General features: G+C 44.0%; 1 protein-coding gene and 1 non-coding gene across 5 annotated transcripts in view; one reads left to right on the top strand and one right to left on the bottom strand.

The window, feature by feature from the left end:
* Positions 1 to 25,433, bottom strand: part of reln (reelin) — a 60,817-nt gene that overhangs the window by 9,534 nt on the left and 25,850 nt on the right. For all 4 annotated transcript variants that reach the window (XM_088379133.1, XM_088379135.1, XM_088379134.1 and 1 more), the window contains exons 4-47: positions 21,305 to 21,375; positions 15,769 to 15,801; positions 15,617 to 15,695; positions 15,449 to 15,545; positions 15,237 to 15,288; positions 14,129 to 14,234; positions 13,805 to 14,045; positions 13,602 to 13,747; positions 12,348 to 12,499; positions 12,161 to 12,276; positions 11,464 to 11,672; positions 11,159 to 11,287; positions 10,972 to 11,081; positions 10,825 to 10,891; positions 10,520 to 10,753; positions 9,591 to 9,752; positions 9,220 to 9,456; positions 8,956 to 9,148; positions 8,226 to 8,338; positions 7,541 to 7,678; positions 7,276 to 7,462; positions 6,971 to 7,176; positions 6,726 to 6,897; positions 6,424 to 6,630; positions 6,101 to 6,336; positions 5,792 to 5,949; positions 5,516 to 5,723; positions 5,362 to 5,438; positions 5,136 to 5,294; positions 4,863 to 5,057; positions 4,127 to 4,400; positions 3,914 to 4,054; positions 3,662 to 3,839; positions 3,509 to 3,593; positions 3,258 to 3,440; positions 2,593 to 2,761; positions 2,336 to 2,441; positions 1,997 to 2,223; positions 1,683 to 1,906; positions 1,458 to 1,608; positions 1,118 to 1,376; positions 792 to 1,041; positions 542 to 710; positions 268 to 408 (exon numbers count right to left, since the gene is read on the bottom strand). In XM_088379133.1, coding sequence (XP_088235259.1) covers positions 268 to 408; positions 542 to 710; positions 792 to 1,041; positions 1,118 to 1,376; positions 1,458 to 1,608; positions 1,683 to 1,906; positions 1,997 to 2,223; positions 2,336 to 2,441; positions 2,593 to 2,761; positions 3,258 to 3,440; positions 3,509 to 3,593; positions 3,662 to 3,839; positions 3,914 to 4,054; positions 4,127 to 4,400; positions 4,863 to 5,057; positions 5,136 to 5,294; positions 5,362 to 5,438; positions 5,516 to 5,723; positions 5,792 to 5,949; positions 6,101 to 6,336; positions 6,424 to 6,630; positions 6,726 to 6,897; positions 6,971 to 7,176; positions 7,276 to 7,462; positions 7,541 to 7,678; positions 8,226 to 8,338; positions 8,956 to 9,148; positions 9,220 to 9,456; positions 9,591 to 9,752; positions 10,520 to 10,753; positions 10,825 to 10,891; positions 10,972 to 11,081; positions 11,159 to 11,287; positions 11,464 to 11,672; positions 12,161 to 12,276; positions 12,348 to 12,499; positions 13,602 to 13,747; positions 13,805 to 14,045; positions 14,129 to 14,234; positions 15,237 to 15,288; positions 15,449 to 15,545; positions 15,617 to 15,695; positions 15,769 to 15,801; positions 21,305 to 21,375 — 7,047 coding nt within the window. The remainder of the gene's footprint in view (positions 1 to 267; positions 409 to 541; positions 711 to 791; positions 1,042 to 1,117; positions 1,377 to 1,457; positions 1,609 to 1,682; positions 1,907 to 1,996; positions 2,224 to 2,335; positions 2,442 to 2,592; positions 2,762 to 3,257; positions 3,441 to 3,508; positions 3,594 to 3,661; positions 3,840 to 3,913; positions 4,055 to 4,126; positions 4,401 to 4,862; positions 5,058 to 5,135; positions 5,295 to 5,361; positions 5,439 to 5,515; positions 5,724 to 5,791; positions 5,950 to 6,100; positions 6,337 to 6,423; positions 6,631 to 6,725; positions 6,898 to 6,970; positions 7,177 to 7,275; positions 7,463 to 7,540; positions 7,679 to 8,225; positions 8,339 to 8,955; positions 9,149 to 9,219; positions 9,457 to 9,590; positions 9,753 to 10,519; positions 10,754 to 10,824; positions 10,892 to 10,971; positions 11,082 to 11,158; positions 11,288 to 11,463; positions 11,673 to 12,160; positions 12,277 to 12,347; positions 12,500 to 13,601; positions 13,748 to 13,804; positions 14,046 to 14,128; positions 14,235 to 15,236; positions 15,289 to 15,448; positions 15,546 to 15,616; positions 15,696 to 15,768; positions 15,802 to 21,304; positions 21,376 to 25,433) is intronic.
* On the top strand, positions 18,245 to 18,326 carry trnal-aag (transfer RNA leucine (anticodon AAG)). Its single transcript has one exon. It is a non-coding gene; the product is annotated as a tRNA-Leu (tRNA).

The raw sequence follows: 25,433 nt of genomic DNA, 5'->3' as shown, positions 1-25,433 counted from the left end.
TATCTGCCAAATGGTAAGGAAGCCAAGGTTTTTACTTTCTGTCATCAATTTGTGCATCGCTATGACATCAAGCTCAATTGGGGTATAGCATAGCATAGCATAACATAGCATAGCATAGCATAGCATAGCATAGCATAGTCAATACAATATTCACATTTGGAAGAGACCTTTTACTGATTTGAAGAAATCCGATTTACATTGACATGACAAACAATATCTGAATTGAACCATCTGGTGCATAAATCTAGCCTGGCGTATGTTACTTACACACAGGTGCTCTGTTGGCACCGTCCATGTCCAGAACACATATCTGGACAGCCATCTCCAATATAGAGGTTATCCAGAGCCCAGGTCTGCTGCTTGTCAAATGGAGCCTGCTGGAACCAACGGAATCTTGTGGCTGGAGACCTACAAACATCAGTCAGCTCCTTAGATTGTACCAAAGCCGTGGCTAATAGGAAAGTAGTAATTCGTGACAAGGAAGTATTGTTGCGTCCCGAACGCTCAAAACAATTTCTCACAAAAAAGGAGCAGCACTGACCTTGCATATGATGGAATGTGTATGGTGACCCGACCCCACTTGTTGTAAGTATCAGAAATGAGCAGCCTCTGCAAGGTATAGGAGGAGCAGTCGGGGCTTGTTGGTAAACAGTCTCGAACGACGGGTTGCCACGTCAGACCTAAATCCAGAGAGTACTCCAGCTCCACAGCTATGACGACAAGAGATATGTTTACAGTCGAGCCTCACGTTGTCATGCAGAGTATTCTTATCGTTGGGTCTTGTTGCTTACAGTAGCAAGAGTTGGTTACAGAGCAGGATGCAGAAAAGTCAAACTGAATGAAGGCATCTTGTCCTAAACTGATGTCAGTGGTGACTGCGTAGCGAGTGTTGGACTTTTCGATAAAAGCAAAAGCGGGTCCATCCGAGCCACAAACTGGCATTCTGGTTCCACCTGGGTGGAGGAGCCATGAGCGTCCATCGATAGAGGAAAAATCATCTTCCAGTGGTCCCCAGCCACTGGCACTACCACCAACCACCACCTAACGTTTAAAGAAAGTTCAAAGTGTGAAGTTGCATTTGGACGATTGAGGCAAAGTCATTGTCGCCTCACAGTACCTGATCGATCACCCAAGGACTGTAAAACTGTCCGTTCTCGGAAGGCTGCCACCAGCGCAGGCGAGTGGAAGAAGTGCGAGCGCGCAGCGGGATCTCAAGGGCCACCAGGCGAGCCTGGTTACTGCTGTTGCTGAAGAGAAATTCCTGGAGGAGACCCCATGTCAGACCTCCGTTCAGAGAGTACTGCAGAAGTACTGGCTGAGAGCGAGGGTCCGGTGCTGTCTTACCGCAGCCGAGTCGGAGGAAAAACTGAACAAACCTGGCGCCATCGACAGTCATGATTACAGTCCTTCCAATTTCAGCACAAAATCAAGACATCGTAAGACGACGCTAACAATACCTGGCATTAGACAAATCCAATTCATTGGTGACCAACATGCGCAGCCCATCCTCACTGAAGAACAAATGGTTCCCACTGGACATGATACCACATTTTCTGGATGGTTTACCACCACTAAGCTGTCTAAACAAATCAACATCCACTGCTCCGCCTAAAGGCAAACAGTACTTTTTGTTACATAATTACAACAACTACCGGGGATACCCTTGCTATTCTGCAGCCTACCTTCAAAATCTTCTTTGAGGAAGTCGGGGTTGGGAATGTCAGGCACAGAGCAGTCGCTTCCCGAGTAGCCGGGGTCACACATACAATGGGTGCCCCCTATACAGGCTCCATGGCCACTGCACATGTCCTGACACTGAGGGCCAATATAGACATTGTCCAGAGCCCATGTTGGAGGCGCCGATCCAGTTGAAAAGAAACCCTGATACCAACGGAACCTCACCGACCTGTACGGACAAAGAACAGGGACGAATAGATCCAGATATACAGAAAGAGAGTGTTCGGGAAAAAGCTGGTGAGAATGCGCCGGTGCTCACCCGCAGAGACGTAGCTTGCCAAAGTGGATGACCTCCCGCCGCCAGCCTTGCGTGGTACCCGGGAAATAAACGCTGGCTGGATGGAGCTCGGTGGAGCATAAGGAAGAGGGTTGCGGCCCGCCGGCACACAGCGGCAGCAGCAGGTGCCACGTGGCGCCAAAGTCCCGCGAGAATTCAAGTCGCACCGGGTAGGCCGAGGAGCTTTCGGCCGTGCAGCCGACGTTTATCTGGGGAGAAAAGGAGACATCAGCTAGGATCGCCCGCCCGGCGTGATTTATGCCTTCAATGAGTCTGCTGATTGTTACTTTGGGAAAGAAGTCATTACGAGTGTTTGTGTACCTCAAACTGGATGATTGTGTTCTCATTCACGTCAATGTCTCTGGTGGTGATGGAGTGCTCCCCCAGCTCGCTGGAGACAAACAGCATCGCTGACTCATCCTCCTCTCTGCAACCCAGATACACAAACAAAAAATTAGTCAAGGTTAAAAACATTTGTTCTGTTGCTCACATCAACTGTGGGTTCACTGATTGAAAAAGTGAATATGCAAAATGAGACTTAGTCTTTGGAATTGTTCAAAGTGAAAGAGTTTTCTTACAAGCCGGCTTTCTGGTAGGGGCAGTAGAGGCCAGTGTTGCCCCCCGGGTAGAAGAGCCAGTTGGACGCATTCGGGCCTTCTTCAAAGCTGTCCATGACCACGAGGGGGTTGTGCAAGGAGCTGCCGTCAATGATGAGATCATCTATAACCCACACCTCCTCTTTTTTACCTGATGGACATGAGAAGACAATTATTATTAAACATTTAACAAATAGAAGTTTGTACATTTTTCTCTGACTTTTTTTATTACTTTTTTTCATTTTAAATTTGATTTAATTTTACTTTTATTCTTTGGGGAGGATGTTTTAGATTATGGTGTTAAAATTTGCAGGGAAGATTCATTTTTGCCATTTGCATGTGTACTGGTACGTATTTAAACATTCTTATTCTTATTCTTATTCTTATTCTTATTCTTATTACAATTAAACAAATAGCAGTTTGTAGATTTTTCTCTGTTTTTTTACTTTTTTTTACTTTTAATTTGTTTTATTATAGTTTAATTTTATTTTTGGGGGGGTGTTGTAGGTTATGGTGTTAAAGTTTGCAGGAAAGGTTAATTTTTCCCATTTGCATGTACAGGTACATTTTTAAAAATTATAGAGACTGACACCTGATCTATATCAGCTATGTCATATTTGAAAAATGAAACAAATCTGTCTCCTCACCACTATTGTACGGCTGCCAGAGTCTGAAGCGGGTGGCATTGGTCCGAGCGCTGGTGGGCAGCGGCAAGTGAAGAAACAGAGTGTCCGTGGAAGCCGGGAAGTAAAACTCGTCCAAGAGTAGCCAGCTAATTCCTCCATTCACTGAGTACTGCAGCAGCACTGAGTGGGAGCGTTCAGGTACACCTGAAAAAAAAACATAAAAATGACAACGACGTTACCAATGAACCAAATCAAACAAATCAATTGTCTACCTTTTGTGATGAACTTGAAGGAGAATTGAATGTAGAGCGTGTTTGTACAATCCAGATCCCTTGACACTATCATTCGCAGACCATCCTGTAAAGAGATTCGTGACAAAAGCCATTCAAGTGTAAAAATGCAACATTGACTTTGAGGACAGGTACCCCTTTAAAGATGAGGGCGCTTCCAGATTTAAGAGGCTCTCCACTCAGAGTTCCCCTCTCAGCTCCATAAACCTCAGGCCAGATCTCCTGCTGCAGGTGCTCATTAAATTCTTCCCTCAAAAGAGACGGCAAGGGCGCCGATGGCACACAGTGGGCACCCTCGTAACTTTTGTCACAACTGAGACAGGACGAGATCTTCTCAACATGGACCCACAGAACGCAAACAACATCCAACGTTCACGTCTGACTTACACGCAGTGGCCATTGTCACACAGACCGTGACCAGAGCACATCCAAGGGCAACCGGGGGCCAGTAACACGTTATCCAGAGCCCAACCCTCAGCCCCCGGAGTAAAATGGGTTTGAATCCAACGGAATCGAGTTCTTGGAGAACTGAAGTATCAAGAGCAAGAATTCAGTATGAAGAAAATCACCGGGTCGCCATTAAGGGTAGTGCATACTTACTTAGCAGCGCTCGGCAGGTACACAGTGATCCTCCTCCAGTGTTTATACTGTGTCGACGTATAGACGGAACTCTGAGTATAAGCGGCGCAACCGATAGCTGGAGGTACACACTCCGGGGTAATGAGGGACCAGTGACGGCCGCAGTCTGTGGAGTATTCCAGGCGAACGCCGTGGGAAAAGGAGGTGGACTTGCTGCAGCCCATACTCAGCTCAAACTGCAGGAAGGAAGAACCCGACACCTCAAAGTCCCAGCTCTCGGCATACCTTGGCTTTTCTGGAAAGATCGGAGATGGAATGGATAAATATTAGCGGAGAAAGGAATAGGTCAGAAAAATATTTGTAAAAATCAGAACTGCAATGCTTCCTGGATTCTTGCAGAATCTTTGTGTCTTTAGATGTGTAGTCAAATAATTCAAGCTGTGCACCTCCAAAAGAGTAAGCCCACATGAAAGCATTATTTATAGAAAGAAAACACGCTCACAGCTTGGTGCTCTCATAAAAAAAACAAAAAAAAAAACAGGCAGGATGTTCAATCAAGTATGCCTTCATTTATAATGCGCCATTCATGGCGCCACAGTAAATGGGTGATTCCGTTTCAGCCTGTTATGAGTTATGTTGCTCTGAGGCCATTTCACTGGTGTTCTCTCTCACTGCTGCATAAATAGAAAATGTAATTGGAATGTTCTCTTATTGCATGTGTGTGAGTCGGTCGGGTGCGTTCATTTGCGTGACTCACTATCGATGGCTTCCGAGTTGAAGGTCAGTGCCGTGTCCAGGGACAAGCAGTCCACAGTCACCTCCCCACCTTGAATGCGGTACCAGTTGTGCCTCAGAGGTGTGGTGCCATCAAACTTGTCATGGAAACCAGTTCTGGAGCTGTCGTTCATACCAATTAGGACATCGTCCAAAGCCCACTGGGCTGAGTGTTTCCCTGAAATCACGAACACAACACAATAAATTAAAGAGAAAAAAAGAAGAGTTTCAACATTACTGTAGCAAGTGCACTAACCTTGTTGGGGTTGCCACCAGCGAAACACAGTGTACGGTGTTTTGGCATGTGGTGGCAATTCAATGGTCACCACCTGAGGCTCCAAGAAGGAACTGAAGTCTAACTCTCGCAGGAATTGCCACTGGACGCCATTGTTGGTGGAAAACTGGACAAGGACACCTATATATGCGAAGAAATACATTACAAGAGGATAATCCAAATGACCCGTATGAAAAGGGTTGCAAACCTTCATTGCGTGAGCGGGGCCTGGTGCAAGTGGGTCCCAAACTTTTGCTGCCTATTCGAATGTAGAATTGCGCCAACCTGTACAGTCATGACAGAAGTTTTAAAATCAAGCTCTCGCATGACTTGACTTGGAAACAAGAGCGGAATCCACCTACCGAGTGTTTGTGGTGTCGAGGGGCACCGTGCGAGCCTCCCTTCTTCCGGGGCTGCTGAAGTAAAGCGCCTTGCCCTCACTGATTATGCCGCATCCACCTCCTATTTGGCCCCCACTTAGACTCTGCCAAAGTGGACTTAGCTTGCCCTCAAAGCCCTCAGACAGCTCGGTGGGACTGGCTACGGATGGAACACAGCTATCCTGTTCCACTATGGAGAGAGAAAATGAACTACTAAATAAGGCAAACAACTTTGACCATCTCTATGAGTGGCTTTACCTGTGTATCCCATGTCACAGAAGCAGACTCCAGAAATGCAATCGCCATGGCCGCCACAATGATTCGGACATGGCTCGGAGATGTAGACTCCATCCAGTGCGAAAGCTGGAGCATCTCTGTAAATGCTGCTCTCCTGGAACCAGCGGAACCGGGTTTTACTGGAAAAATGTAAGAAAGTAGTTTTTTGTCACAAGTTGGCAAGGTGGGAATAATGAAAAAAAAATATTACCAGACTCTTTAATATCCCCTTGCGCCACACTTTGCCCACCTTTCCTCAAGATCCCACCATATTGCTGTTACCATAGTTACCTAGCTGCAACATTGCGTGGAATAACCACAGTGACCCTGGTCCAGTCTTCATAGTCCCCGGTGTTGTACACGGTGGGTTCTCGAAGCTCCCGGCCACTTCCTTCACAGTTCCCCGCTCCCGGGGATCCGGGGTAACAGCCCTCCTTTACCAAGGCCCAAGTACGACCTGCATCATGGGAGTACTGCAGCAGGACTGGGGCAGATGCACTGAACTCTGACTCACAACCTATGTTTAACTAGTAAGTGGGAAAAAAAAGAATAATTTGACATCTTTAGCAACATTGTTGGGGCAGTCTCGGTATGGCGGTCTTGTAGGTTCTCACCTTAAACTGGAGAGTGTAGCCAGAACGCAGGGCAAGGTCCCTGGTGACCGCCACCCTGTCGCCATCGGAGCGCCCGAACACCATGGAAGATGCGGTCGGAGCACAGAAGCTGTTGTTGCTGTCCCTCTCCATGCCTTCATTACCCAGCATCAACCACACACTCATCTGGTTCAGCGGGTAATCGAAAGCCGGCTTCTCATAGAAGTTCTATCGGATGGGGTTTAGTCGTCAGTGGAAAGAAGCAATTTTTTTGTTCTTATTCACAAATGGATTATACTCTTTCAATACAGATGTTGTCATACCTGTGGCAAAGTAGGGCTGGCCATAGGTATGATGTGCTTCTCCCTCTCAGATAAAATGATGATGTCATCGATTGCCCATTGGTCATAGCCATCTCCGGAGTGAAGAGGCTGCCACCAGCGAAATCTAGTGGAAGGTGTCTTTGAGGCCAAAGGAAGCTCGTAGTGGACAAAACTATTGAGGAAAAGATCAAAATGATTGATTTGGAAGAAGCGACTGTGTTAAACATAAGCACCATGCAGCTCACCGAGGTTTGGTGAAGTCTGTGAAGTACATCTCGGCGATGAGGCCCCAGGTGATGCCTCCGTCGTTGCTGTACTGCAGCAGTACTCCCTCTTCCCTGCTGTCAGCCTGGTTGCAATCCGCCCAGTCTCCACCCACACGCAGGTAGAACTGAACAAATTCCGCCCATTCGGTGTCCAGGTCCCAACTCACAAGCTGTCGCAGGCCAGCCTGATGTCACACGCACAAATTGCACATGAAATAATTATTCTTTGTAGCCACTGAACATTGGGAGTATTTTTGAGCAAATAAGATTCGGCTATTCTCTACCTTGCTGAAGTACAAGGATGAACCGGATGAAACCACTCCGCAGCCAACATCAGGGTTGACCACCTCTCCACCTATTACTTCCTGCCAAGTGGCCAGCAGTGCATCCTGGGACTCAAAGTCTGAGAGGACACTTGACGAAAGAGGCGAGGAAGGCAAGCAGTCTGTTCCAGAGAAGTTGTCATCACACCTGCCACAGATGAGTTTAAATGTAGCAAAAATACAAACAAGCCCAATGTATTAAACCTTTGTGGCTTTGAGGGCTGACCTGCAGTGACCGTGGTCACACCAGCCGTGTCCGTGGCACATATTGGGGCATTGTTGGCCGATATAAATATCATCCAGGGCCCACTCGTCCTGCTCTCCGTAGTAGTTTTGAATCCACCTGAAGCGTGTGGCACTGGACCTAAACACGGATGATACAAAGACATGCTTCATGGTGTGCAAAAAACACATTGTGCTTTTGCCAAACGACCCTAAAATCACCTCTGACCCACTTTTGACCACAGCTGTTTTATGACCAAATTGCAGCCATGACCCCTGTGACCTCGCGCTACACTGCGGGAGATTAGAGGATGCTTATCTATAAGTAAGAATGTTATGAAGGTCAGCGTGATCTGTGCACAGCTTTATGGGCGTTGATAGATGTGCAACCTATGGCTGATGGGATTGGCAATCATCATATGTCGGGAGAGATGACAGGTTCATAATGCCATTGGGATCGGCAATGTCTACCGTGTGAATAATGGAATGCTTTGTGGGGTGGATGTTATGTACAGGGCCAAAGGAGGCTCGCATGCCATGTTGATAACCTTTTAAATAGTTTGCCCGTTTTTAGGCTATGCCTTTTTTCCAATTAAGTGAGTCGCCTTAACGGGAGAATCTGAAAGTTGTAAAAACTGAATTTGTGAGTGAAAGCAAAAATATCTGACATAAGGTATTTCGTGTGTTACCATGTCTTTTGAGGAAGAGACAAAGTGATGCGCCTCCAGTTCGTGAACTCTGATGGGTGGTACACACTGGGAGCCGTGAACTCGGAGCAGCTTGGCATGCCAGGCAGACAGGCCTAAATGATGGAGAACAAGAGTTGAAAAGAAAGGACGTGAGGTCTTTTGAGACAGCACAGTCAAGATCGATTCTTCTGTGCATTCTGTTCATTTGAAGTGTGGCGTCTCCAATCACACCGAACGTCACACGAGAAAAACACATTTGTCTGGAACTGCACTTTAATGTACACGAAAAAAAAATGCCTCAGCAGATTTTTAGCTTTCTAAGACTTATGAAATATCAACTGTGATCATATAAAAAAAAAAAAATCTGCTCGCTCGGTGAGAAGATAAGCTACTTAAAGATGAAAGTCTTGCATTTGCTGAACGCAGAGTGATTAAAAGTCACTGCCATCATTTGAAATGACGCAAAGTGCGGCATTTTAAGCATCTCATTATTCAAACAATATTAACCAGGGCTTTATTAGAGAAACCTACATTCATCATTATGAATACATTATATATTTGGTCCTCCAAGAAACTTCTACAGGCTTTTACTCAGTCCATTTTTTATTTTGCTTATCTTGTTCAGAGCCTCAGGGAGCTGAAGTCAGGTGAATAGAGGATGACACCATCAATTAAAAAAACGAAGTAATTTCTAAAACTTAACTGCAATATCATAGACACTTTTTCTTACCTCCTTGACCAGGTGCCAAGTGAGTCCATGATTGGTGGAGAACTCCAGACGGACTTGAGTATCAATATGAGGGGACGACTCGCGACCGCAGCCCATCACCAGCGAGAACTGCAGACTGTAGGAGGCGCCGATCTGCATCGACTGAGTCTCCACATACCGAATACTGGAACCGGGGCTTGGCTCACCAGAGAAACTGGAGGTGCAGGAAAACTTTTTATTGGCTGATTTATTACAAGCTGACAAGAAATAAAACTCTTGGCCCACCTGAGCGTCCAATCATGCTGGCAGTAAGGCTGGACGTGGCCGAGGTAAAAACCAAGACTCTGTGTAACATCCAAGACGTTGCTGAAGTCCAGACTTATGGTGTTGAACAGCACCGAAGTCATGGTAATTTCATCCAGCGCCCAGACGTCATGACCGCGCCCGGAATGGTACGGCTGCCACCAGCGGAACTGCACACCGAACTTTCGAGCGCCGGCTGGGAGTTCAACTGACACGATCCTATTCAAGGGAATTATATTGTGAGCTGTAATTTGAAATATTTTGAATGAGCTATAGTAACAAGAAAGGAATTTATTCCGTGTATATTTGTGGTTCGAGTCTTAGCATCCCATCGGAATCCTAAACACACAAACCTTGGCTCGTGGAACCCTTGGTAAGCGTAGTGCTGCAACAGAGTCCAGGTTATGCCGTTGTCCGTGGAGTAATGCAACAGCACACCCTCTCCTGCCTGGTCTGGAGCAGGGCAGGAGCTCAGGGTACTCCGGCTGCCCAGTCGGAGGGTGAACTGGAGGTATCTGGACAAATGGAAAAAAAAAATACATCAGGCAGGTTGATAGATGGCAGGAAAGGAAAAAGGTGTTAGAGATGGAACGGTATGTGTGTAGGGAGGAGAAGAAGGTTACATAAACACAAAGTCAGAGCCTGTATGGCGCATCGGAATGATGGATGAGATGATTAAATAAATGAGGACTAAATTAAAGGGGCGATAGGGAAGAGTGATATAAAGTGAGCAAGTTCATATGAGTGCGTGTGTGTATATTTATGTGAGGCTCGAGTTCCAATTTTCAGCAGACATCATCATCCTGCTATTGGGTTATATTTACGATAATATCTAATCTTCAGTTTGAAGCCGACAGAGTAGACCTCCACCTCTCTGTCCTTGGTTGATCCGGACTTTCATTAGCAGAGTTGATTCTACTTTTAGCCAGATGCTTAATCAGCGAGTCACAAAAGTGGCATTAAAATCGTCAATCGGGTGGCACACAATAGAGCCGCAACGGGTGTCATCAATCTATCAAATAGTCTCGCATCCCTCCTGCCACCGCTCATCGGTGGTCCAGTCTATAATCACAATTTTTTTTCCCCCATCCTCCACTGAGCACATTAAATATGATTGAAAGAGGGCGTGACAGGAGTACGGATGCTGAATAGCCGGAACATCTGTTGGATCAATCACAAAGGAAGACAGCTGAGAAATTAGGTCTCCTATAGCGCTGGTACACAAGAATTGTTCAGCCTTGGAGGAGCTTGCTGCAATCTTGAGAGTCACATCATCAGTTACCTGGCCTGGGAGCTGTCCAGCGGCGCGGTGACGAGGTGCCTCCTGCTGTCCCTGTTGAAGACAAGTGCTTTCCCGCTTGCCAGAACCCCGCAGCTAAAGCTCACCTCCGCTCCACGGAGGGAGGAGAAGCTATGGTAGGAGGAAAGGCGTGGGCTGGAGAAACTCTCGGATAGGAATGCCGGGAAGGTCTGGGAGGCGAGCTCGCAGGCTGGACCGCTGAAGCCTGGGTCACATCTGAAAGTGAGGGAAGGGAAGGAAATAAGTGATGGGATGGCGCATTTGGTAGTGTTTGTGCAAGATCTTACTTGCAGCCTGTGCGGGAACAATGTCCTCTTCCAGAGCAGAAGCGCAGGCAGGCTGGACCAATATAAACTGAAGAACACACATGGAAATTGAAAGGTGTGTTCGTAAAATCTAGATGACATGACTGAATATCTAGATTTTATTCTGACCGTTGTCAATGGCCCACATGTTGCCCAATCCGGTGCCAGACTGTTTCCAGCGAAATCGCGTGGTCTCGGTCAGGGCAGCATTGGGCAGAGGGATTGAAATCCTGGTCCATCTGCAGAAATGCCAAACAAGGTTCAAAGCGATGCATTGTCATGATCATGGGGTCTTGGTGTCTCATTCAACTCCTACCCGCTGTAGTTCTCAGAGGAGTAGATGGTACTGTGAGCTACATGGGGTCCTGCACAAAGCTCTGGGAGACACTCAGTGTGGAGCAAAGACCAGGAACGACCGCCATTGGTGGAAAACTCCAGGCTGACACTGAAAAAGTAGAAATAATAGTTATGTCATGAATATCTCCAGTTTTCCATTTATATCTTGACCATTTCTATTTCAACCAAGTATTTTGCAAAATTGCAAATCACAGTACAATTCAGTTGTACTTCAACTTTTACATCCAGTGCATTTGCTTACTGTATTTTTCAAACAGGCCTCACCTGTTGGCAGGCTGGTAAGAACCGCAGCCAAGGTTAATGGAGAACTGAACGACGTGTGTGTGCGTGCCAGGCACCACGGGTAGCAGCTGCATAAAGTCGACGGCCCACACGTGGCGGTTGGCGCCGCCGTGTGAGTGCTGCTCCAGGCAGAACTGGGTGACTGGTGTTTGCAACTCAGAGGTCAGCGCCACTGAAACCACAGCAGGTGTCTAAGAGGGAAGACAAAGATTGGATGAAGGTTACAAATGTGGTTTGAGAAGAATTTGTCTTGCTAGGAAAAACAATTTGGAAAGTTGAGGATGACGACTTCCGGGCCTAAATGCAGCCAAGACTTAAACATCAATCATAATGTGGGCACTCAGTCGATAAAATTATGGTGAAGTTTATGCAGATCCAGTTTTTCTGCTGCATGGGTGTCAAACCCGAGGCCTGGGGGCCACATCTGGTCAGCCACCTCACTTTATGGGGCCCATTAAAACACTCCTTCCTGTTCCTATATGTGTATTTTCAAATGAGCAATTTTTATTTAATTTTAACAGATATTACAAGCACCTTCTCCAACAAATAAATTAAATTGAAATTTAAAAGTAATCGTCCATGCTAAAAGCCAGGAAGTGGCAGGGTTGCAAACTTACATAGCAGAAAATAAAATGACCTGCTTATCAGAAGCTAGAATATTTTTAGAATCTAATCTCACCCGGTAAGAAGAATAGGGAAGAGTGTCGAGGATGACACGTTCTCTCCTGCCTTCCGATCTTCCAAACAGAATTACATTGTGATCGTGTGACTCGCCGGGGTCACATTCACCACCACCTGCAAAAGAGGGCGACTTTCACTCATCTGTATGGAGCATGAGAAAAAGATATGATTTTGATTTTCAGTACCCATAGAGAAGTGAAAGCGAAGGTTTCCGTAGGAGGTGGTGTCGATGTAGGGTGTGCACACTCGCCTCCGACCGTCCATCTCAAACACCAGCGCCGTGCCCGACTCAATTTCACCGCACTGGGTCCCGTACACAGCACCTTGTATGTCCCAGCTGAGGGAAACCAAAAGAATCCATGAAGCTTCTTTTGTGCTGAGTGGAGAGAAGTTCCTCATTAGCACTGACAGAGTTTAACACACTGTCAACTCTCTCCTGGGTGTCCTTATCCCTTTACGAGAAAAAATCCAGCAGGTCGGTGTGTGTTGTTGTCAATATTGGTGGTTGGTATCATTACCAGAAAAATTGCGTCTACGTAGAAGACCGAGGGGTGTGACAGGCCCGCTGTGTGGCATGATGGCACGCAGCTTGACAATGGAAAGCCACACTTGTGTCACGCTTGCCTCATTGGTAGAAACAATGCATAGGTGGATCATTACTGCCCGCGAGTGACACATCTGTCATCTCTATTTTTTGCTCTCGTCTTTTGTCCGATGACGGCTGCTTGTTGTGCTATGCCACGCACAACAACGCGTCTCACTGTGAACAGATGGACTGCTGTCTGTGAAGCAGTCGGCGGCGTGGCGTATACCTGCATGTCATTTTACGTGACAGGTGCATGTGCATAAGGCATCCTTTTTATCCAGACTTTTTTTCAGTCAGCTAAAACTCATCGTACTTCCCATAGAGATTGGTGTGATTTTAATCAAACACAATGGGGTCATAAGCGGAATGCTTTTTGAATCTCGGTTCTTTTTATCCGAAGGAGCGACAAAGGTTCCGAGCTGGAATAAAACCGGGAGAGCAGGACTGATCCTCCTTCAGTGCTCCTCGGCTTTTTAAGATTAATTCGAAAGCTCCTAGGTGGTTTAGCGGGGTAAAAATAAAGTGTCACATCAGATACAGTACTTTAGTGGCTTTCATACAGAACTAACTCAGATAAGATAAAATATTTGATTTGTCCCCCACTGGGAAATTCCATAATGTCCCACATTTGTACTTCCCACTAAGCGGCACAGTTAGATTAAACTCAGTACAGCCAAAAGTTATCAGAGTAACTCTACTCAAAGCCACTTGGTTGCTCTTGTACTGTGTTAACAGATTCTCTCATAAAGTAAATTCAAGTTTAGCGGTACAAATTAATAGAATGTGAAGAACCTAGGTGTGTACTACAGCAACTTTTTTTTTTCTGGCTTCACAGTGTCTGGCGGCAACATACTTTGAGGGTGGGCTCTCAAAGTCCTCCTCCCAGTAACTTCTTCCCTCCTCACGGTGCAGATCGATATCTCTGCTAGAGGCGAAGTTGTGACCGAGTGCTTCCCCGCCATGGAAATACAGAGAGTTGCCTTCGGACTGACAAGCATGCTATAAAACAGAGTGTTATTAGAAAGTGATGCAGAGCCTCCATTCATGTTGGCATACCTTGACTGTAGCGCCGGGGAAAAAAAGCCAGTTGGCAGTATCCGGAGGATCCAGGTTGTCCTCCATCAGAGGAGCTTTATGAGCAGCGTTGAGCAGCAGTACGTTGTCCACCCCCCAGCAAGACTCGTAGCCTTCTAGGCCTTCAGGTGCTTCCTGAGACCAGCGGAGATGAACATTCTCGGCCCTGGACCTCGCCGGCATTGGAAGGAGGTGGATAAAAGTGCTGCTGTTGGTAGGAGCTCTAGAAGTGCACAGATTAGAGGATTTGATAGAGTTGTGTTGCAAATTCCGATCTTAAGTTTTGAAAGAGGGATTGAGAGGGACCTGATCTTCTCTAGCGTGATCCAGTCAGAGTTGTTGGGATTTCCACTGAGGCTGTATGACACGATGATGCTGGGGTCGGAGTAACTGAAACGACAGGAGCCTGAACCTGCCCAACGCAAAAGACAAATAATGAATTCTGAATGACTTCTGGGTAAATGTATATTTTGGAGGAAGATATAACTTTTGAATCCTTTGTATGGTTTTTACATTTGGCCGGGTTGGGAATAATGTCAGATGGTGTCATGATGAAAATAGCATTGAAGGACCGGATTGGGGTGTGGTGAAATATTTCATGACAGCTTGTAAATTCTTGTCTGAATGTTCTTGAAACACAAATACGAATTATTTACGATTGAGAAGAATTATTCCGAAAACAAGAATAAGTGTCTTTCTTGAGGCCGCCCACTTAAATGACTTTGCGTCTTTCTGTCTGGTAAAATTCTTCCTCATGTGAGACCACTGTGCGTCTGTAATGTGTTTGCGCAGATGCTTTGGGATACAGTGGGTTCAAAGGTCGTTAATGGACCAGGCACTGTTTATTCCCCATGATGTTTTGTAAACCTCTAAATGTACTGTACTGCTGCCTCCCTGCTTGGATACAAGCAAGCATGAAGCAGTCGCCACTTAACTGCACATCTTAAACGCACATGTATGACAAAATGCAAGTAAATATGACAATAACACAAAGAGGAAGAACAAAATGGGAATGGTGCGTTTCAGCGGCGTCTTCCCACGAGAACCTTCGGATGCATATAATGGTCATGAAAAATAGAACATCTCTAAAAACTCTACCATGGCTGACTGGGTGCCTCGTGTAAAAGATTCATAAGTGAAGCGGACCAGAGATGAGCAGAATTGGATTGTGTACAAGCCCGCCGACTGATAGGTGAGCGTAAAAGATGTCTATCACCTGGAGCTACACAGGAACTTCTAGTTTGCAGTGTCTTTGCTGTTTGAACAATGTTGAAAGGATTTGGACAAAAGCTTGCTCAATACAAAATGTCTTTAGTTTGTGACACGGAAGTAGTGATGGACGAAGTGGATTTTTTTTTGTGTTTTTACAGAGGCGACAACCTTAGCGGAATCCCTGATTGTATTTAATACTCACCCAGGGCAAACTGAAGGACGGATGCTGTGCTGGTGTTGAGAGGAACAGTTGTCTATAGAACATAGAGAGAGAATGGACATGATAGCATCACTGTCAAATAAGAAATAACAATTTTGAGAATGTTATTTTCTTTGGAGAGGACTGCACCACCCAAAAAAACCCCCATGAATTTAAATACCAAAACTGTAGTCGTGTTGACTTATGTTACTTACCAACTCTCGCTCTCCAAGGGGTTCACAAAAGGTCACCGCTCTTCCGTGCATCAGAACCCCACATTGTTCGCCCAGCTCACAGTTTGTGCACCCGGACCTGACAATATGACAAAGGCAAGAACACCATCAAGAAAGTTCATCAATTTAAAGATTGGTCCAGCTACATACCAGATGGTCTGGTCCAGCTCGCCTTGCAGGTTTGAGTCAAAGTCGTCACGTAGCACAGCGTGGTTAGCGTGGACCTCCACTACACACACACATTTGCTCAACGTTAAACGCTGTTTGTACAAGAAAAACCGCGTGCTTAAATGCAGACTCACATAGACTTGGTCTCAGTGGCGACTCTGTTGGAGCTGAAACAGAAAGAAACACGAGTCAAACATCAGAAATAAACATTCCTGGGCAAATGGTACATTTTATCCTTTCACCCACTAGGGAGGCTTTAGGTTATTTGTAAAGACTTTGGAACTGGAGGGTTACAGTTTCAATCCTACTCTGGACCACGTCATTGGAGAGATGTTAGTCCACATACTAAAACGATAATAATATTTGTTTTTACTTTTATAACAGCTGATTCTATTTGCAGAGGCCTATTCATGAAAATAAGAACAGCTCAGCCATTAGCAACAACATGCTAGCCCACTCTGCATTTGTAATGAGTACGCATGATGCCACAGCTCTACTCGCAGTCCAAGTGAAATATTCTCAATGTCAGTGAGGAAAACAAAATGTCATAACTTGATCAAAACTGAAGCTGGACTGTTGAAGCACTGCGGCAAAGTTTGAACCTGATCCAAATCAAACTGTGACCGATGCTCCACACATGCAAAAAATCCAGATGGATGACAGCTATGAACTATGGTATCTTCCAGGTTTACCGCGGCGGGATACAATAAATGTACTTATGATATATGTATTTAATATGCTGTTACGCCCCCGACTAGGAGTTACTCAACAATCGTCCTGGAAGTGCTTCACGCTCAGGCAAACATTCTCTGTGTGTACAAGCAGTGACTAAGTGCGGACATTTTTGTGGGCCTCGTCGTCAATCATGCGGTGGCAGAACAAACTTTGGTGGTGTCCTGGCCGGCCGCAGCTGCGCTCTCCTGGCCGCTGATGTTAATTCCTTTCAGTCATGAAGGGCCGGGCGGCCATGATTAACGGTTCACTGTCAATTAAACCGCCGTCCTCCCAGGAGGCGTCTGCAGTATGAAGTAAGATCTCTGTAACTTTCAAGCGTGAGGGTGTTGGTGACCTCATTGAACTTTCATTGAGCTTTCTCTTGAAGATAATCTGCCTTGATATTTTCAATCCAGGATGAGCCTACCCATCTGATAAAACACATGAGAGGCAACTGTGGGATCTAAAAAAAAAAAGTGCTTCGTGGTCATAATCGACTGAGTCAAAAATGAGTGAGACAAACCTGATTTTTGTTTGCAATTCTTAAAGCCAATTATAAAAGAGGTTACAAAACCACCCAGTTGTGCCAAAGTTTGATGCAGTCAATGCTGCACAGCTTCTGGGTGACAGCGTGCTCTCTCCAACGAAGCCCATTAAAAGCAGATCAAAGTGGTCGCGAAGCACTTCTTGTTCTCCACTTCTAATCCCGCAAAGTCTCCTAATTCTAAACAGCTACATAGGATTCCTGATACATGCAAGCCGTGCATTCTTTGTCCGCCTTGTTTACGTCCTTCCTCAAATGTTCTAAGTGAATAAATAGTTTTGTAAACAGTTCACAAAAGCATGCAAAGTGACATTCCAACTAATCCATCCACTCAAAGCATGTTTGCTCTCTTGCTTCTAAATTGCCTTGTGACTGAATCCACTTGGCTGCAAAGAAAGGTTTTCTTTTCTTTTTTTGGTGTGAGTGGGTAATCCATTCTTTCTTCAAAAAATGGACTCATTTACTGTTTTCTCTCTCCATGCTTCACCAAGCTCTCCCTTGCAGAGCCGCTTCACACTCAGACCAGACAGCGTTGCACATTTGACTGGAATTAATCCTTTCTCACTTCCTTAAAGACTTCAATTACTGCCTCCTCTATTAGCAGCTCATCTTTGCTAATGCCTGTATCTTCCAAGTCAGGGTTTATAATTGAGCATGCATACGCGACGACACACACAATCCTTACAGCCTTTTTTATGCTGAATTCATGCATAAGCATGCATAAAAAGGAAAGGCAAATTCGAAGAATTTAATGTTGCAGCAGTACTAAAAGTGGAGTAATGCTGATGAGTATTTTTGGGCAGTTTGAATGACTGAAACGAGCATAAGCTTTGGCAAAATGAAGCAGGGTCATATTAAATCTTCCTCTTTCGGTCTGATCCTCATTTTAATCTCCCTTCTCTCTTGGCTTTTTCCTCGCCACTCCGTAAATGCCATCGGGCCTGCTCGTCCCCCTCTCCAGTTTTCGCTTTTAAACTTTGTCTGACTCACATCCTCAACAAAGCGAGCCCTCGTTTGAAGTCTCACTAACTGGCGGTCGCAATTATGCTCTCCCCGGGACTCAGGATGCTGTTGTTTTAGCTTCAATGAAATTCTGGGATGAGAGCATTCTCAAGGGCCTGTATTGCAACCACTCCACCCCACTCTGTTAAAAGCAGGACCACTGTGTAGCTTTCAAATTGGCATCATTACACTAATCAGATAGGTGAGTCGAGGTCGGTAAGAAGACGCTAATGTTAAACAGTTCAAGCCTTATTTTCTATAATAGGGGTTTTACGAAGTGAAGTTGGAAACAAAGGTCCATTGGACTGGTTGTAATGTTGCGTAACAATTTAGCGACCAACTGCTATACAGGTAGCGTGGCCGAGCGGTCTAAGGCGCTGGATTAAGGCTCCAGTCTCTTCGGGGGCGTGGGTTCGAATCCCACCGCTGCCAGGTGTCTTTTGTGAGTTTCGGCCAAAAATGACAATTGTACACCAGCTCTATTTCAGCCAAGTCAAAACAATATTAACTACAAAAGATCCTCATCCACATTTCACTATTCCAAAGAAACGAAGTGCATGGGGTGAAAACCCTTACAGAAAGAAACCCTTGTCTGAACTTGTGTTTTCCAATTCATAGCAGCCAATAAAGTAAAGAATTATTGCTACTCTGGGACAAAATGAGTTTTTTGTGTCGAGTGGCTCGAGTGGGTGCAGCACCCTCTGTTGCTGGAGTATCATATGCCTATAAAGCTCTCCAGAGTGAGATAAGAATAGAACTGCTGATGGCTGCTGCTTCATTCCATCTACGTATTCCATAACTCTTGACGTGGCTGCCCTCCAGGTTGGTTGAGAGTAAAAGTGTAATAGTGGGGTGGTGTAATAATTATCGGGGGTCCTTGGTTTACAGTTGTCATATGACAGTTTGAAGTCAAATATAGCACAAGATAGCATGCTTAGTTAACTTACAGTTTTGCATTGGAAGGTTCTAAATTGAAAGCTTTTCAACATAAAATTTAAAGAGAGAGGATTTGAGTTCTCAGGAGGGAGCAAATTTGCAATTTGGGTGTTAAGTTGAAAAAGTTTGCATTCGCAAAAAGTAAACAAGAGTCATTTTAGTTTTCCTGAAGGTGAACACGCAAAGCGGGTATAAGTGAGGTGACGAGAGAGACAAGACCTTCCATCACTTCTCCTTTGCACTGTGATCAAGCGTCCCTCAGGAAGCAATGGCCTCTATGAGTTATAAATCCCTGTGATAATCCATCTGGGTTGCAGTGTACTGGTCCGGGCTCATAAAGAGCAGATTTATTTCCCTACTGGAAATGAGGAACCAACAACGCCGGGCAGAACGCCGGTAACGCTGGGCCTGCTGTCAGGAGGTGGAGCTGATGGACGGCATGCTGGCTCAAGGCAGGCAACCACTGTTTGTGTGTGTTTGCGTGTGTGTGTTTGCGTGTGTGTGCGCGTGTGTGTGTTTGTGTAATCTACATTTATAATCTTTAAGTCATCACCCTGGCTAATTACCTCTAAGGGCAGACTCCTTAAAACTTTTCTTTTCACTTTTCTTTCTCCCTCCTCCAAGGATCATAACTCTGCTTTAGATAGCTTTCATTTCTGCGTCTCTTCAAAGCGTCAGTCTTAAGAGTATGAAGAGGCTCGGGTTGGCCTGGTATCTTTTTTTTTTAATTTCTTTAAATAATGATAGCACTTTGAATGTTAATCTTGAGATTTCAAGTAACTTTTGACTCCGAGCACACCACACTGTTCAACCACATACTGTCAAAGTGCTTGAAAAAATGATTCTGTCAGGACTGAGAGGCTCACCTGCTCATCTTTTCTGTTGAGAAAAGCTGTCATCACTGTTAGCTGTCATTTCCAGCTCCACAGTCCTCCTTCATGCCCCGCCTCCTCCGTTTTATTAGTGTCACACTTGGATTTGTTTGCTACAGCTCATCCTGCTTGGTGCACAGACCTTGAGGTTTAAATCTTTGCAGCTTGTCCACTCTGCTTTTCGTTTGTAGGATGCTGCCGGCCTTGGCACTAAAGTGACCTCCAAGAGTCAGACACAATCCGTTTCCGTGTTGTAGGATGACCTCCAATTTGTTGCAATAAAAAACTCATTTTTCCGATTAGAATGTATGTCAACCAATTGTCATATTAGCATAAAACTCAACAGGTGATGTTTTAAGTAACATTTTATGATTCCCAACTGCCATACAAGTCTAAAACTGGTTCTATGTTCATCACTACACTTTTTCTCTTTGCTTTAAATAGTCTGTGATAGCCACAGTTGATACAAATCATGATTATTCAGGCTTTGAGTTTGTTTATTTTATTTTTAATATATTTTTAGATTGGACAGGTGTTTTTTTTGGGCGGGTATTTTTTTTTATATTATGACATGTACTGGTAATTATTTGTCATGGGTCATATGTAGCATGTTTTTAAAGCTATATTTTTTTATAAAAGACTTTTGTTTGTGGCTGTTTTAAATATACACATACATAATTCCCTACTGTTACTCTGACAGTTAACTTCAACAATTAAAAAACTTAGATCTCTTTTTTGAAGAATTGCTTCATATACGCAAAACTGCTGTTTTTTGTCACGCGAGTTAAGTTCACCGACATCATACAGCGCTTTGAACGCCACTTTTTGCTCACAAAACAAAGCAAAAAATTAGATCAACAATGGCTCTCATATGTGGAAAACCTTGGCAACAGGGTGACGTACATCAATGCACATTTATGTGGTCTTCCTATTAAAACCTGGCGTCAGATTTATTCATATTTTTATCTCATTTAGAGAACATATCTGCATTTACCACCCCAACCCGTTAAGAAAAAGTCCTAAAGAGTGAAATGACTGCATCTTTCATATTATTTTTTTATGAGGAGGAGTCCGCAAGTAAGCAAGGGGCTTCTTTTCTGTAAACAAGCAATTACACTCACACGGAATGCAAAATTGGACTGCGCTGTCTGTCAATTGCTACTTAAGGCTGTCACAGAAAGCGGGTATAAGCAGCGTTTGCCATCAAGTATAAATCTCTGACAGCAAGCGAGAACAAGAGAGAGGGTTAAAAAACTGACTTGAGCATAAGCTGAAATTAAGCCTGCAATATAGGGCCTCCGACTTTCTTCAGCTTCCTAACTGTCTTGTTGAACTGCTATGCCACTGGAATGAAGAAGCGGAATCTCTAAATCTTTTTTAAATTTTGACGTCAATGGGATTACATGTATTTTTGAATGACAAAAGTGGACCTGTGTTTTTTCACTTGACAGCGACGTATTGTTTCATTTTAAAATGAACCGACCTTGAGTCATAATCGCACCTTGTGTGTGTGTGTGTGTGTGTGTGTGTGTGTGTGTGCGTGCGTGCGTGCGTGCGTGCGTGCGTGCGTGCGTGCGTGCGTGTGTGTCTGTATGTACTCACCTCCCTGTTCACACAATTGCTGAGCCAGAGCATCTTTGAAAAGGATCTGTCCTCGGTGTGTGGCCGTCGCTCTAAAAGATTGGGAAAGAAAAAGTTAGAGGAGTTCATTGACTTCAAACAAGTCAATTTGTCATTTTGTTAAAAAATAAATAAATAAAAGACTAAAACAAAAAAGGTATGACGTTACAACATGGTCTCATACAAATGTGCTGTTATGCATTTTTAACTATTACGTAATTCCAATAGCTTTGTTATGCTTAAATACAATTATGCGCAGAAGATAAGATATGATTTCCAGCGTCTCACTGCTAAATGGTTGCATGACAGAGAAGACTGATTGTAGTGTGCCGAATGGATGGAATAAAATACTATACACCCCCCCTCCTTTAAACATTAAATGCATTATTTATATCAAGATGTAAAGATCTTTTTTACATACATGCGTCTTCACTAGATGCTATAATGCACAGAAGCCACTTAATATCATTTAAAGAAGTTTTTCCTGTTTTTCTCCTTTATTGCAACTGTCAGTGGCATTTGTTTCATAAATTTGACTAAATTGTGTTTTCTTTTACATACATTGGTTACTCAGCTGCCAAACAAGACTCATTGATATCCAGCTAAATTTAGTTAATGCTCCTTTTTCATTCAATTGAATTTTGCAACACGTACAACTACCCCTGCGCGAGGGCGGACCTTTTATGGCTACGTTTGTCTTCTCTCATGAATAATGAATGCAACCCTCATTATTTAGTAATAGCGCTTGTGCAACTGCAGAGCTGAAGGGAGGAAGGGGAGGGGAGCATACTTAATTATATTCATATTTCAGAATTGGTTGAGAACTAATTTGAGTTTGGTATCTATGAATAAAAGATGTTGCATTTCCAACAGTCGGTTGCCATGTAGGAACAAGCCTGTTAAATATTTACTAAACACACATTGGCTAAATGTGAAAGCTCATAAGTTTGGTGTGGGACGACTTTGAACTAAAAATAAGTTTGATTGCTCAGTGAAGAGAAGAGAATCATTCATTTTACTTTCAATTAGCACGCAATATGAATTTTGCACATCAAATGAGACAGTTTGTCACATGGTCACCGTCAGAATTTAATTACTTACTTCTGCACATATTAAACTGTTTGTGTGTGTATTTATCTGCAAACACGAATTCCCAGAGTAATCACGTAAATACTAATTTTTAGAAGCTAATGCTAATCAGTGTATTCAATGCAGTGTGCTTCCTTAGACAAGACCAACACTGGCTAGTTGAACCATACCCAACCATATGTGTTGGATTTATATTCATTAAAGTGGAACAAGGAATTAACGTCATTGTTTTATTAAAGTGATACTAAAAGGGAGCACATTTTGTCAACAAATGTTTCCGTGTGACACTGGCGTCTGCCCTGCTATCACACTCCAGCGGGCCCTTGTGGTGTGTGTGTCCCTAATTACACGCACACGCACACACACACACACACACACACACACACACACACACACACACACACACACACACACACACACACGCACACATTTATTGAACATTTAAATGTTAATTGGACTTTTGCAGGGGAGAAAAAAAGCAATTAGGGGCCTAAATGCTTCCTTTTCATCCTCAGACAGGGGGCATCATTCATCTTGTGAAAATAAGTGTCATCCTCTCCTCTCTCATTACACTAAAAGAGATTCATGGAGATGAAAAGGGAGACGGGGGTGAAGAGGAAACATGGAATATTTGAGGGGGGAAAGGCTAACAAAGGAGCTTGAAGTTTGTTGAGAGAGAACAGATCGTGTTTCCATCGACCGCTGTCAAATATGCAGCTGGGAGTTAACGGACACACACATGCACACATACACAGGCTCCACGGCCAATATGAATTTTAACATGTATGCAGATGGACAGCCTGTCACTCAAGGAGCTCCCAAAAGGGCCTGGAATGGGTAATTACGAAGCATGTCTTCCATGTTAGATTACATGTTGCTGTCGGCCATAAGCATCCCCTAGGAACCACTTTGTCCGCTGCACACTCACACATTTGACAGACACACACATGCAGTGTGCCTACTCCAGCCGCATTATTCTGAAACCGCACATGCAGGTAAACATTTTCATGCAAATCGCTTGAAATGAACATTTTGGGCAACACAAAATTCACGTTTTCACAACAGTTACGAGCTATGGCAGTTAAAAAAATGAACTGAGTGCATTTGGACCCTACTGATGCATAACAGCGATGGTTGATTTATCTCTGGCGCTGGAAACCAGCTGTGATTGTGGCACCAAAACGAAACAAGGGAGTGGAATCATATGGAGCACAAAAGATATTTTATTATTATATTGAAACTTCGGATTGTATTGGACTGGAGGTGTGTTTTAATCCAGGTCCATCAGAAATAGGTCAAAGCCCAAAATGGACAGCAGTTCTTAGTCAGAATTACATGAGTGAGTATTTGTGTATCTTAAAAGCCATTTTAACTTATAACACACCAGTCACTTAAAATTTGCAGCCTGTTTTCTGTCATTTCATCACAATCAGCATAGTTGGACATCCTTGAGAAGATGCAGCAGGCGGCAGCAGTGGCGCCCGATTCAGCCCCTCTTCCCGATGCCACTAAATTAATTGAGAAAAGACTCCTGGAGCTCATGTAAGTGTAATGGAGCTCAACAGAGGAGGAGGTTTGGAAGCTATTTGGCACATTACTTGCTTGTTAACACAGCTAATAGAAACTTACAGCTCCAAGGAGGATGCAAAAAGCATTCCCGACTGAGTAATAATTGGGGGAAAGGTGGAAGAAAAAAGGTTCATCTTTCGCATCCTTGAAGGTCAGGTTAGGACAAGTGGGGTGAAGAAAAAACAATCAACAAGAGCAGTTGTTTCAAATGCTATAGATGTTGTCACTCGAAAACATTTAACGGGAACGAATCGTTTCACACAAAATTCAAGTGGAGCCGACTTCTCTCCCCTGAGGAACGTGTCACTTTGTTGCTTTCAAAATGAAGCCGGGTTCCCCATGCTCTATTTCATCTGGAATTCATAGTTCTCAGCAGGTGGGCACACGACCCCCAAGGCGAGGTTTTGTTATGTCGCTCGATGAGATGAGGACGCTTTGCAACAGTATTGATGGCAACACTTGGATGTTATATGCAGGGATCTATGGAAGTGTACAATTACTCAGGTCATGGGTCAGTCTCTTAGGAAAACAGAAATCCCCCGAGGTCTAATAAAATTGAATTTCCTTCATATTATATTTCGCATATGACACGAGCACTGTATATCGAGAAAGACATCGACACAAGACCGCAGTTCAGTGAGCACCAAGGAATTTGCTTTGAGCATATGCTGATTAATTTGCATCCTTTTTCTGAGACATTTAATTCAAAAGATGAGCCACAGTCAAAGAAGGACAATATAGTGGTTCAAATCTCGACTCAGACCTTCCAAGGAATAACTCAAAATGTTGCCTTTTTTTTTAAAATACTTTTATTCCTAAAGCATTTTAAAGACTATTGTCATCATGTGAAGGCAAAGCACTCTATTTACTGTTTAACGATTGAGACACATTTAAATATAATATGCATTGATGCTATAGGAATCATGTTTGAGTTAATCTTTTATTCCTTGTCATTAAAGCCAACAAAGGAAAGGAAGGAAGATCTAAAATGAAAATAAATATAAAAACAAAAAATAAGAGAATTTTAAAAATAGACTATGTAAATATGTAATAGTATTTTTTCCTGTCTGCATATTTAATTAATTAATTCCCTAAACCATCACTCACATTTGTTAGCATAACGTCTTCAGCGGATTTGTCACATGGCCCCAGGCCGGGAGTTTTAATGAAGACGGGAGCTCGTTAACCACTGATTCGCTGTTAATATGGACTGGGTTATGGATTAGAATACATAGGAAATCAATGACGGTGCTATCAGCAGCAGCAATTAAGTGAGCAAAAGGTCATCTCTCAGTTTGAGGTTTGAACTCTGACCCTTGAATGACATCGGAAGCTGTGTATTGTCATGTGTTCATCGGAGGGCAACAGATAGATGAGATTCCAAATACATTTAACTTTTTAATGAAAGGCCAAATACATTCATTCCTCATTCGGTTATTGATCAAAATGTTAT

The sequence above is a fragment of the Syngnathus floridae genome, chromosome 6 (assembly GCF_059516105.1).
Source record: "Syngnathus floridae isolate MCC-2025c chromosome 6, RoL_Sflo_1.0, whole genome shotgun sequence".
Lineage (NCBI taxonomy): Eukaryota > Metazoa > Chordata > Actinopteri > Syngnathiformes > Syngnathidae > Syngnathus > Syngnathus floridae.
This window is presented reverse-complemented; position numbering and strand designations above follow the sequence as displayed.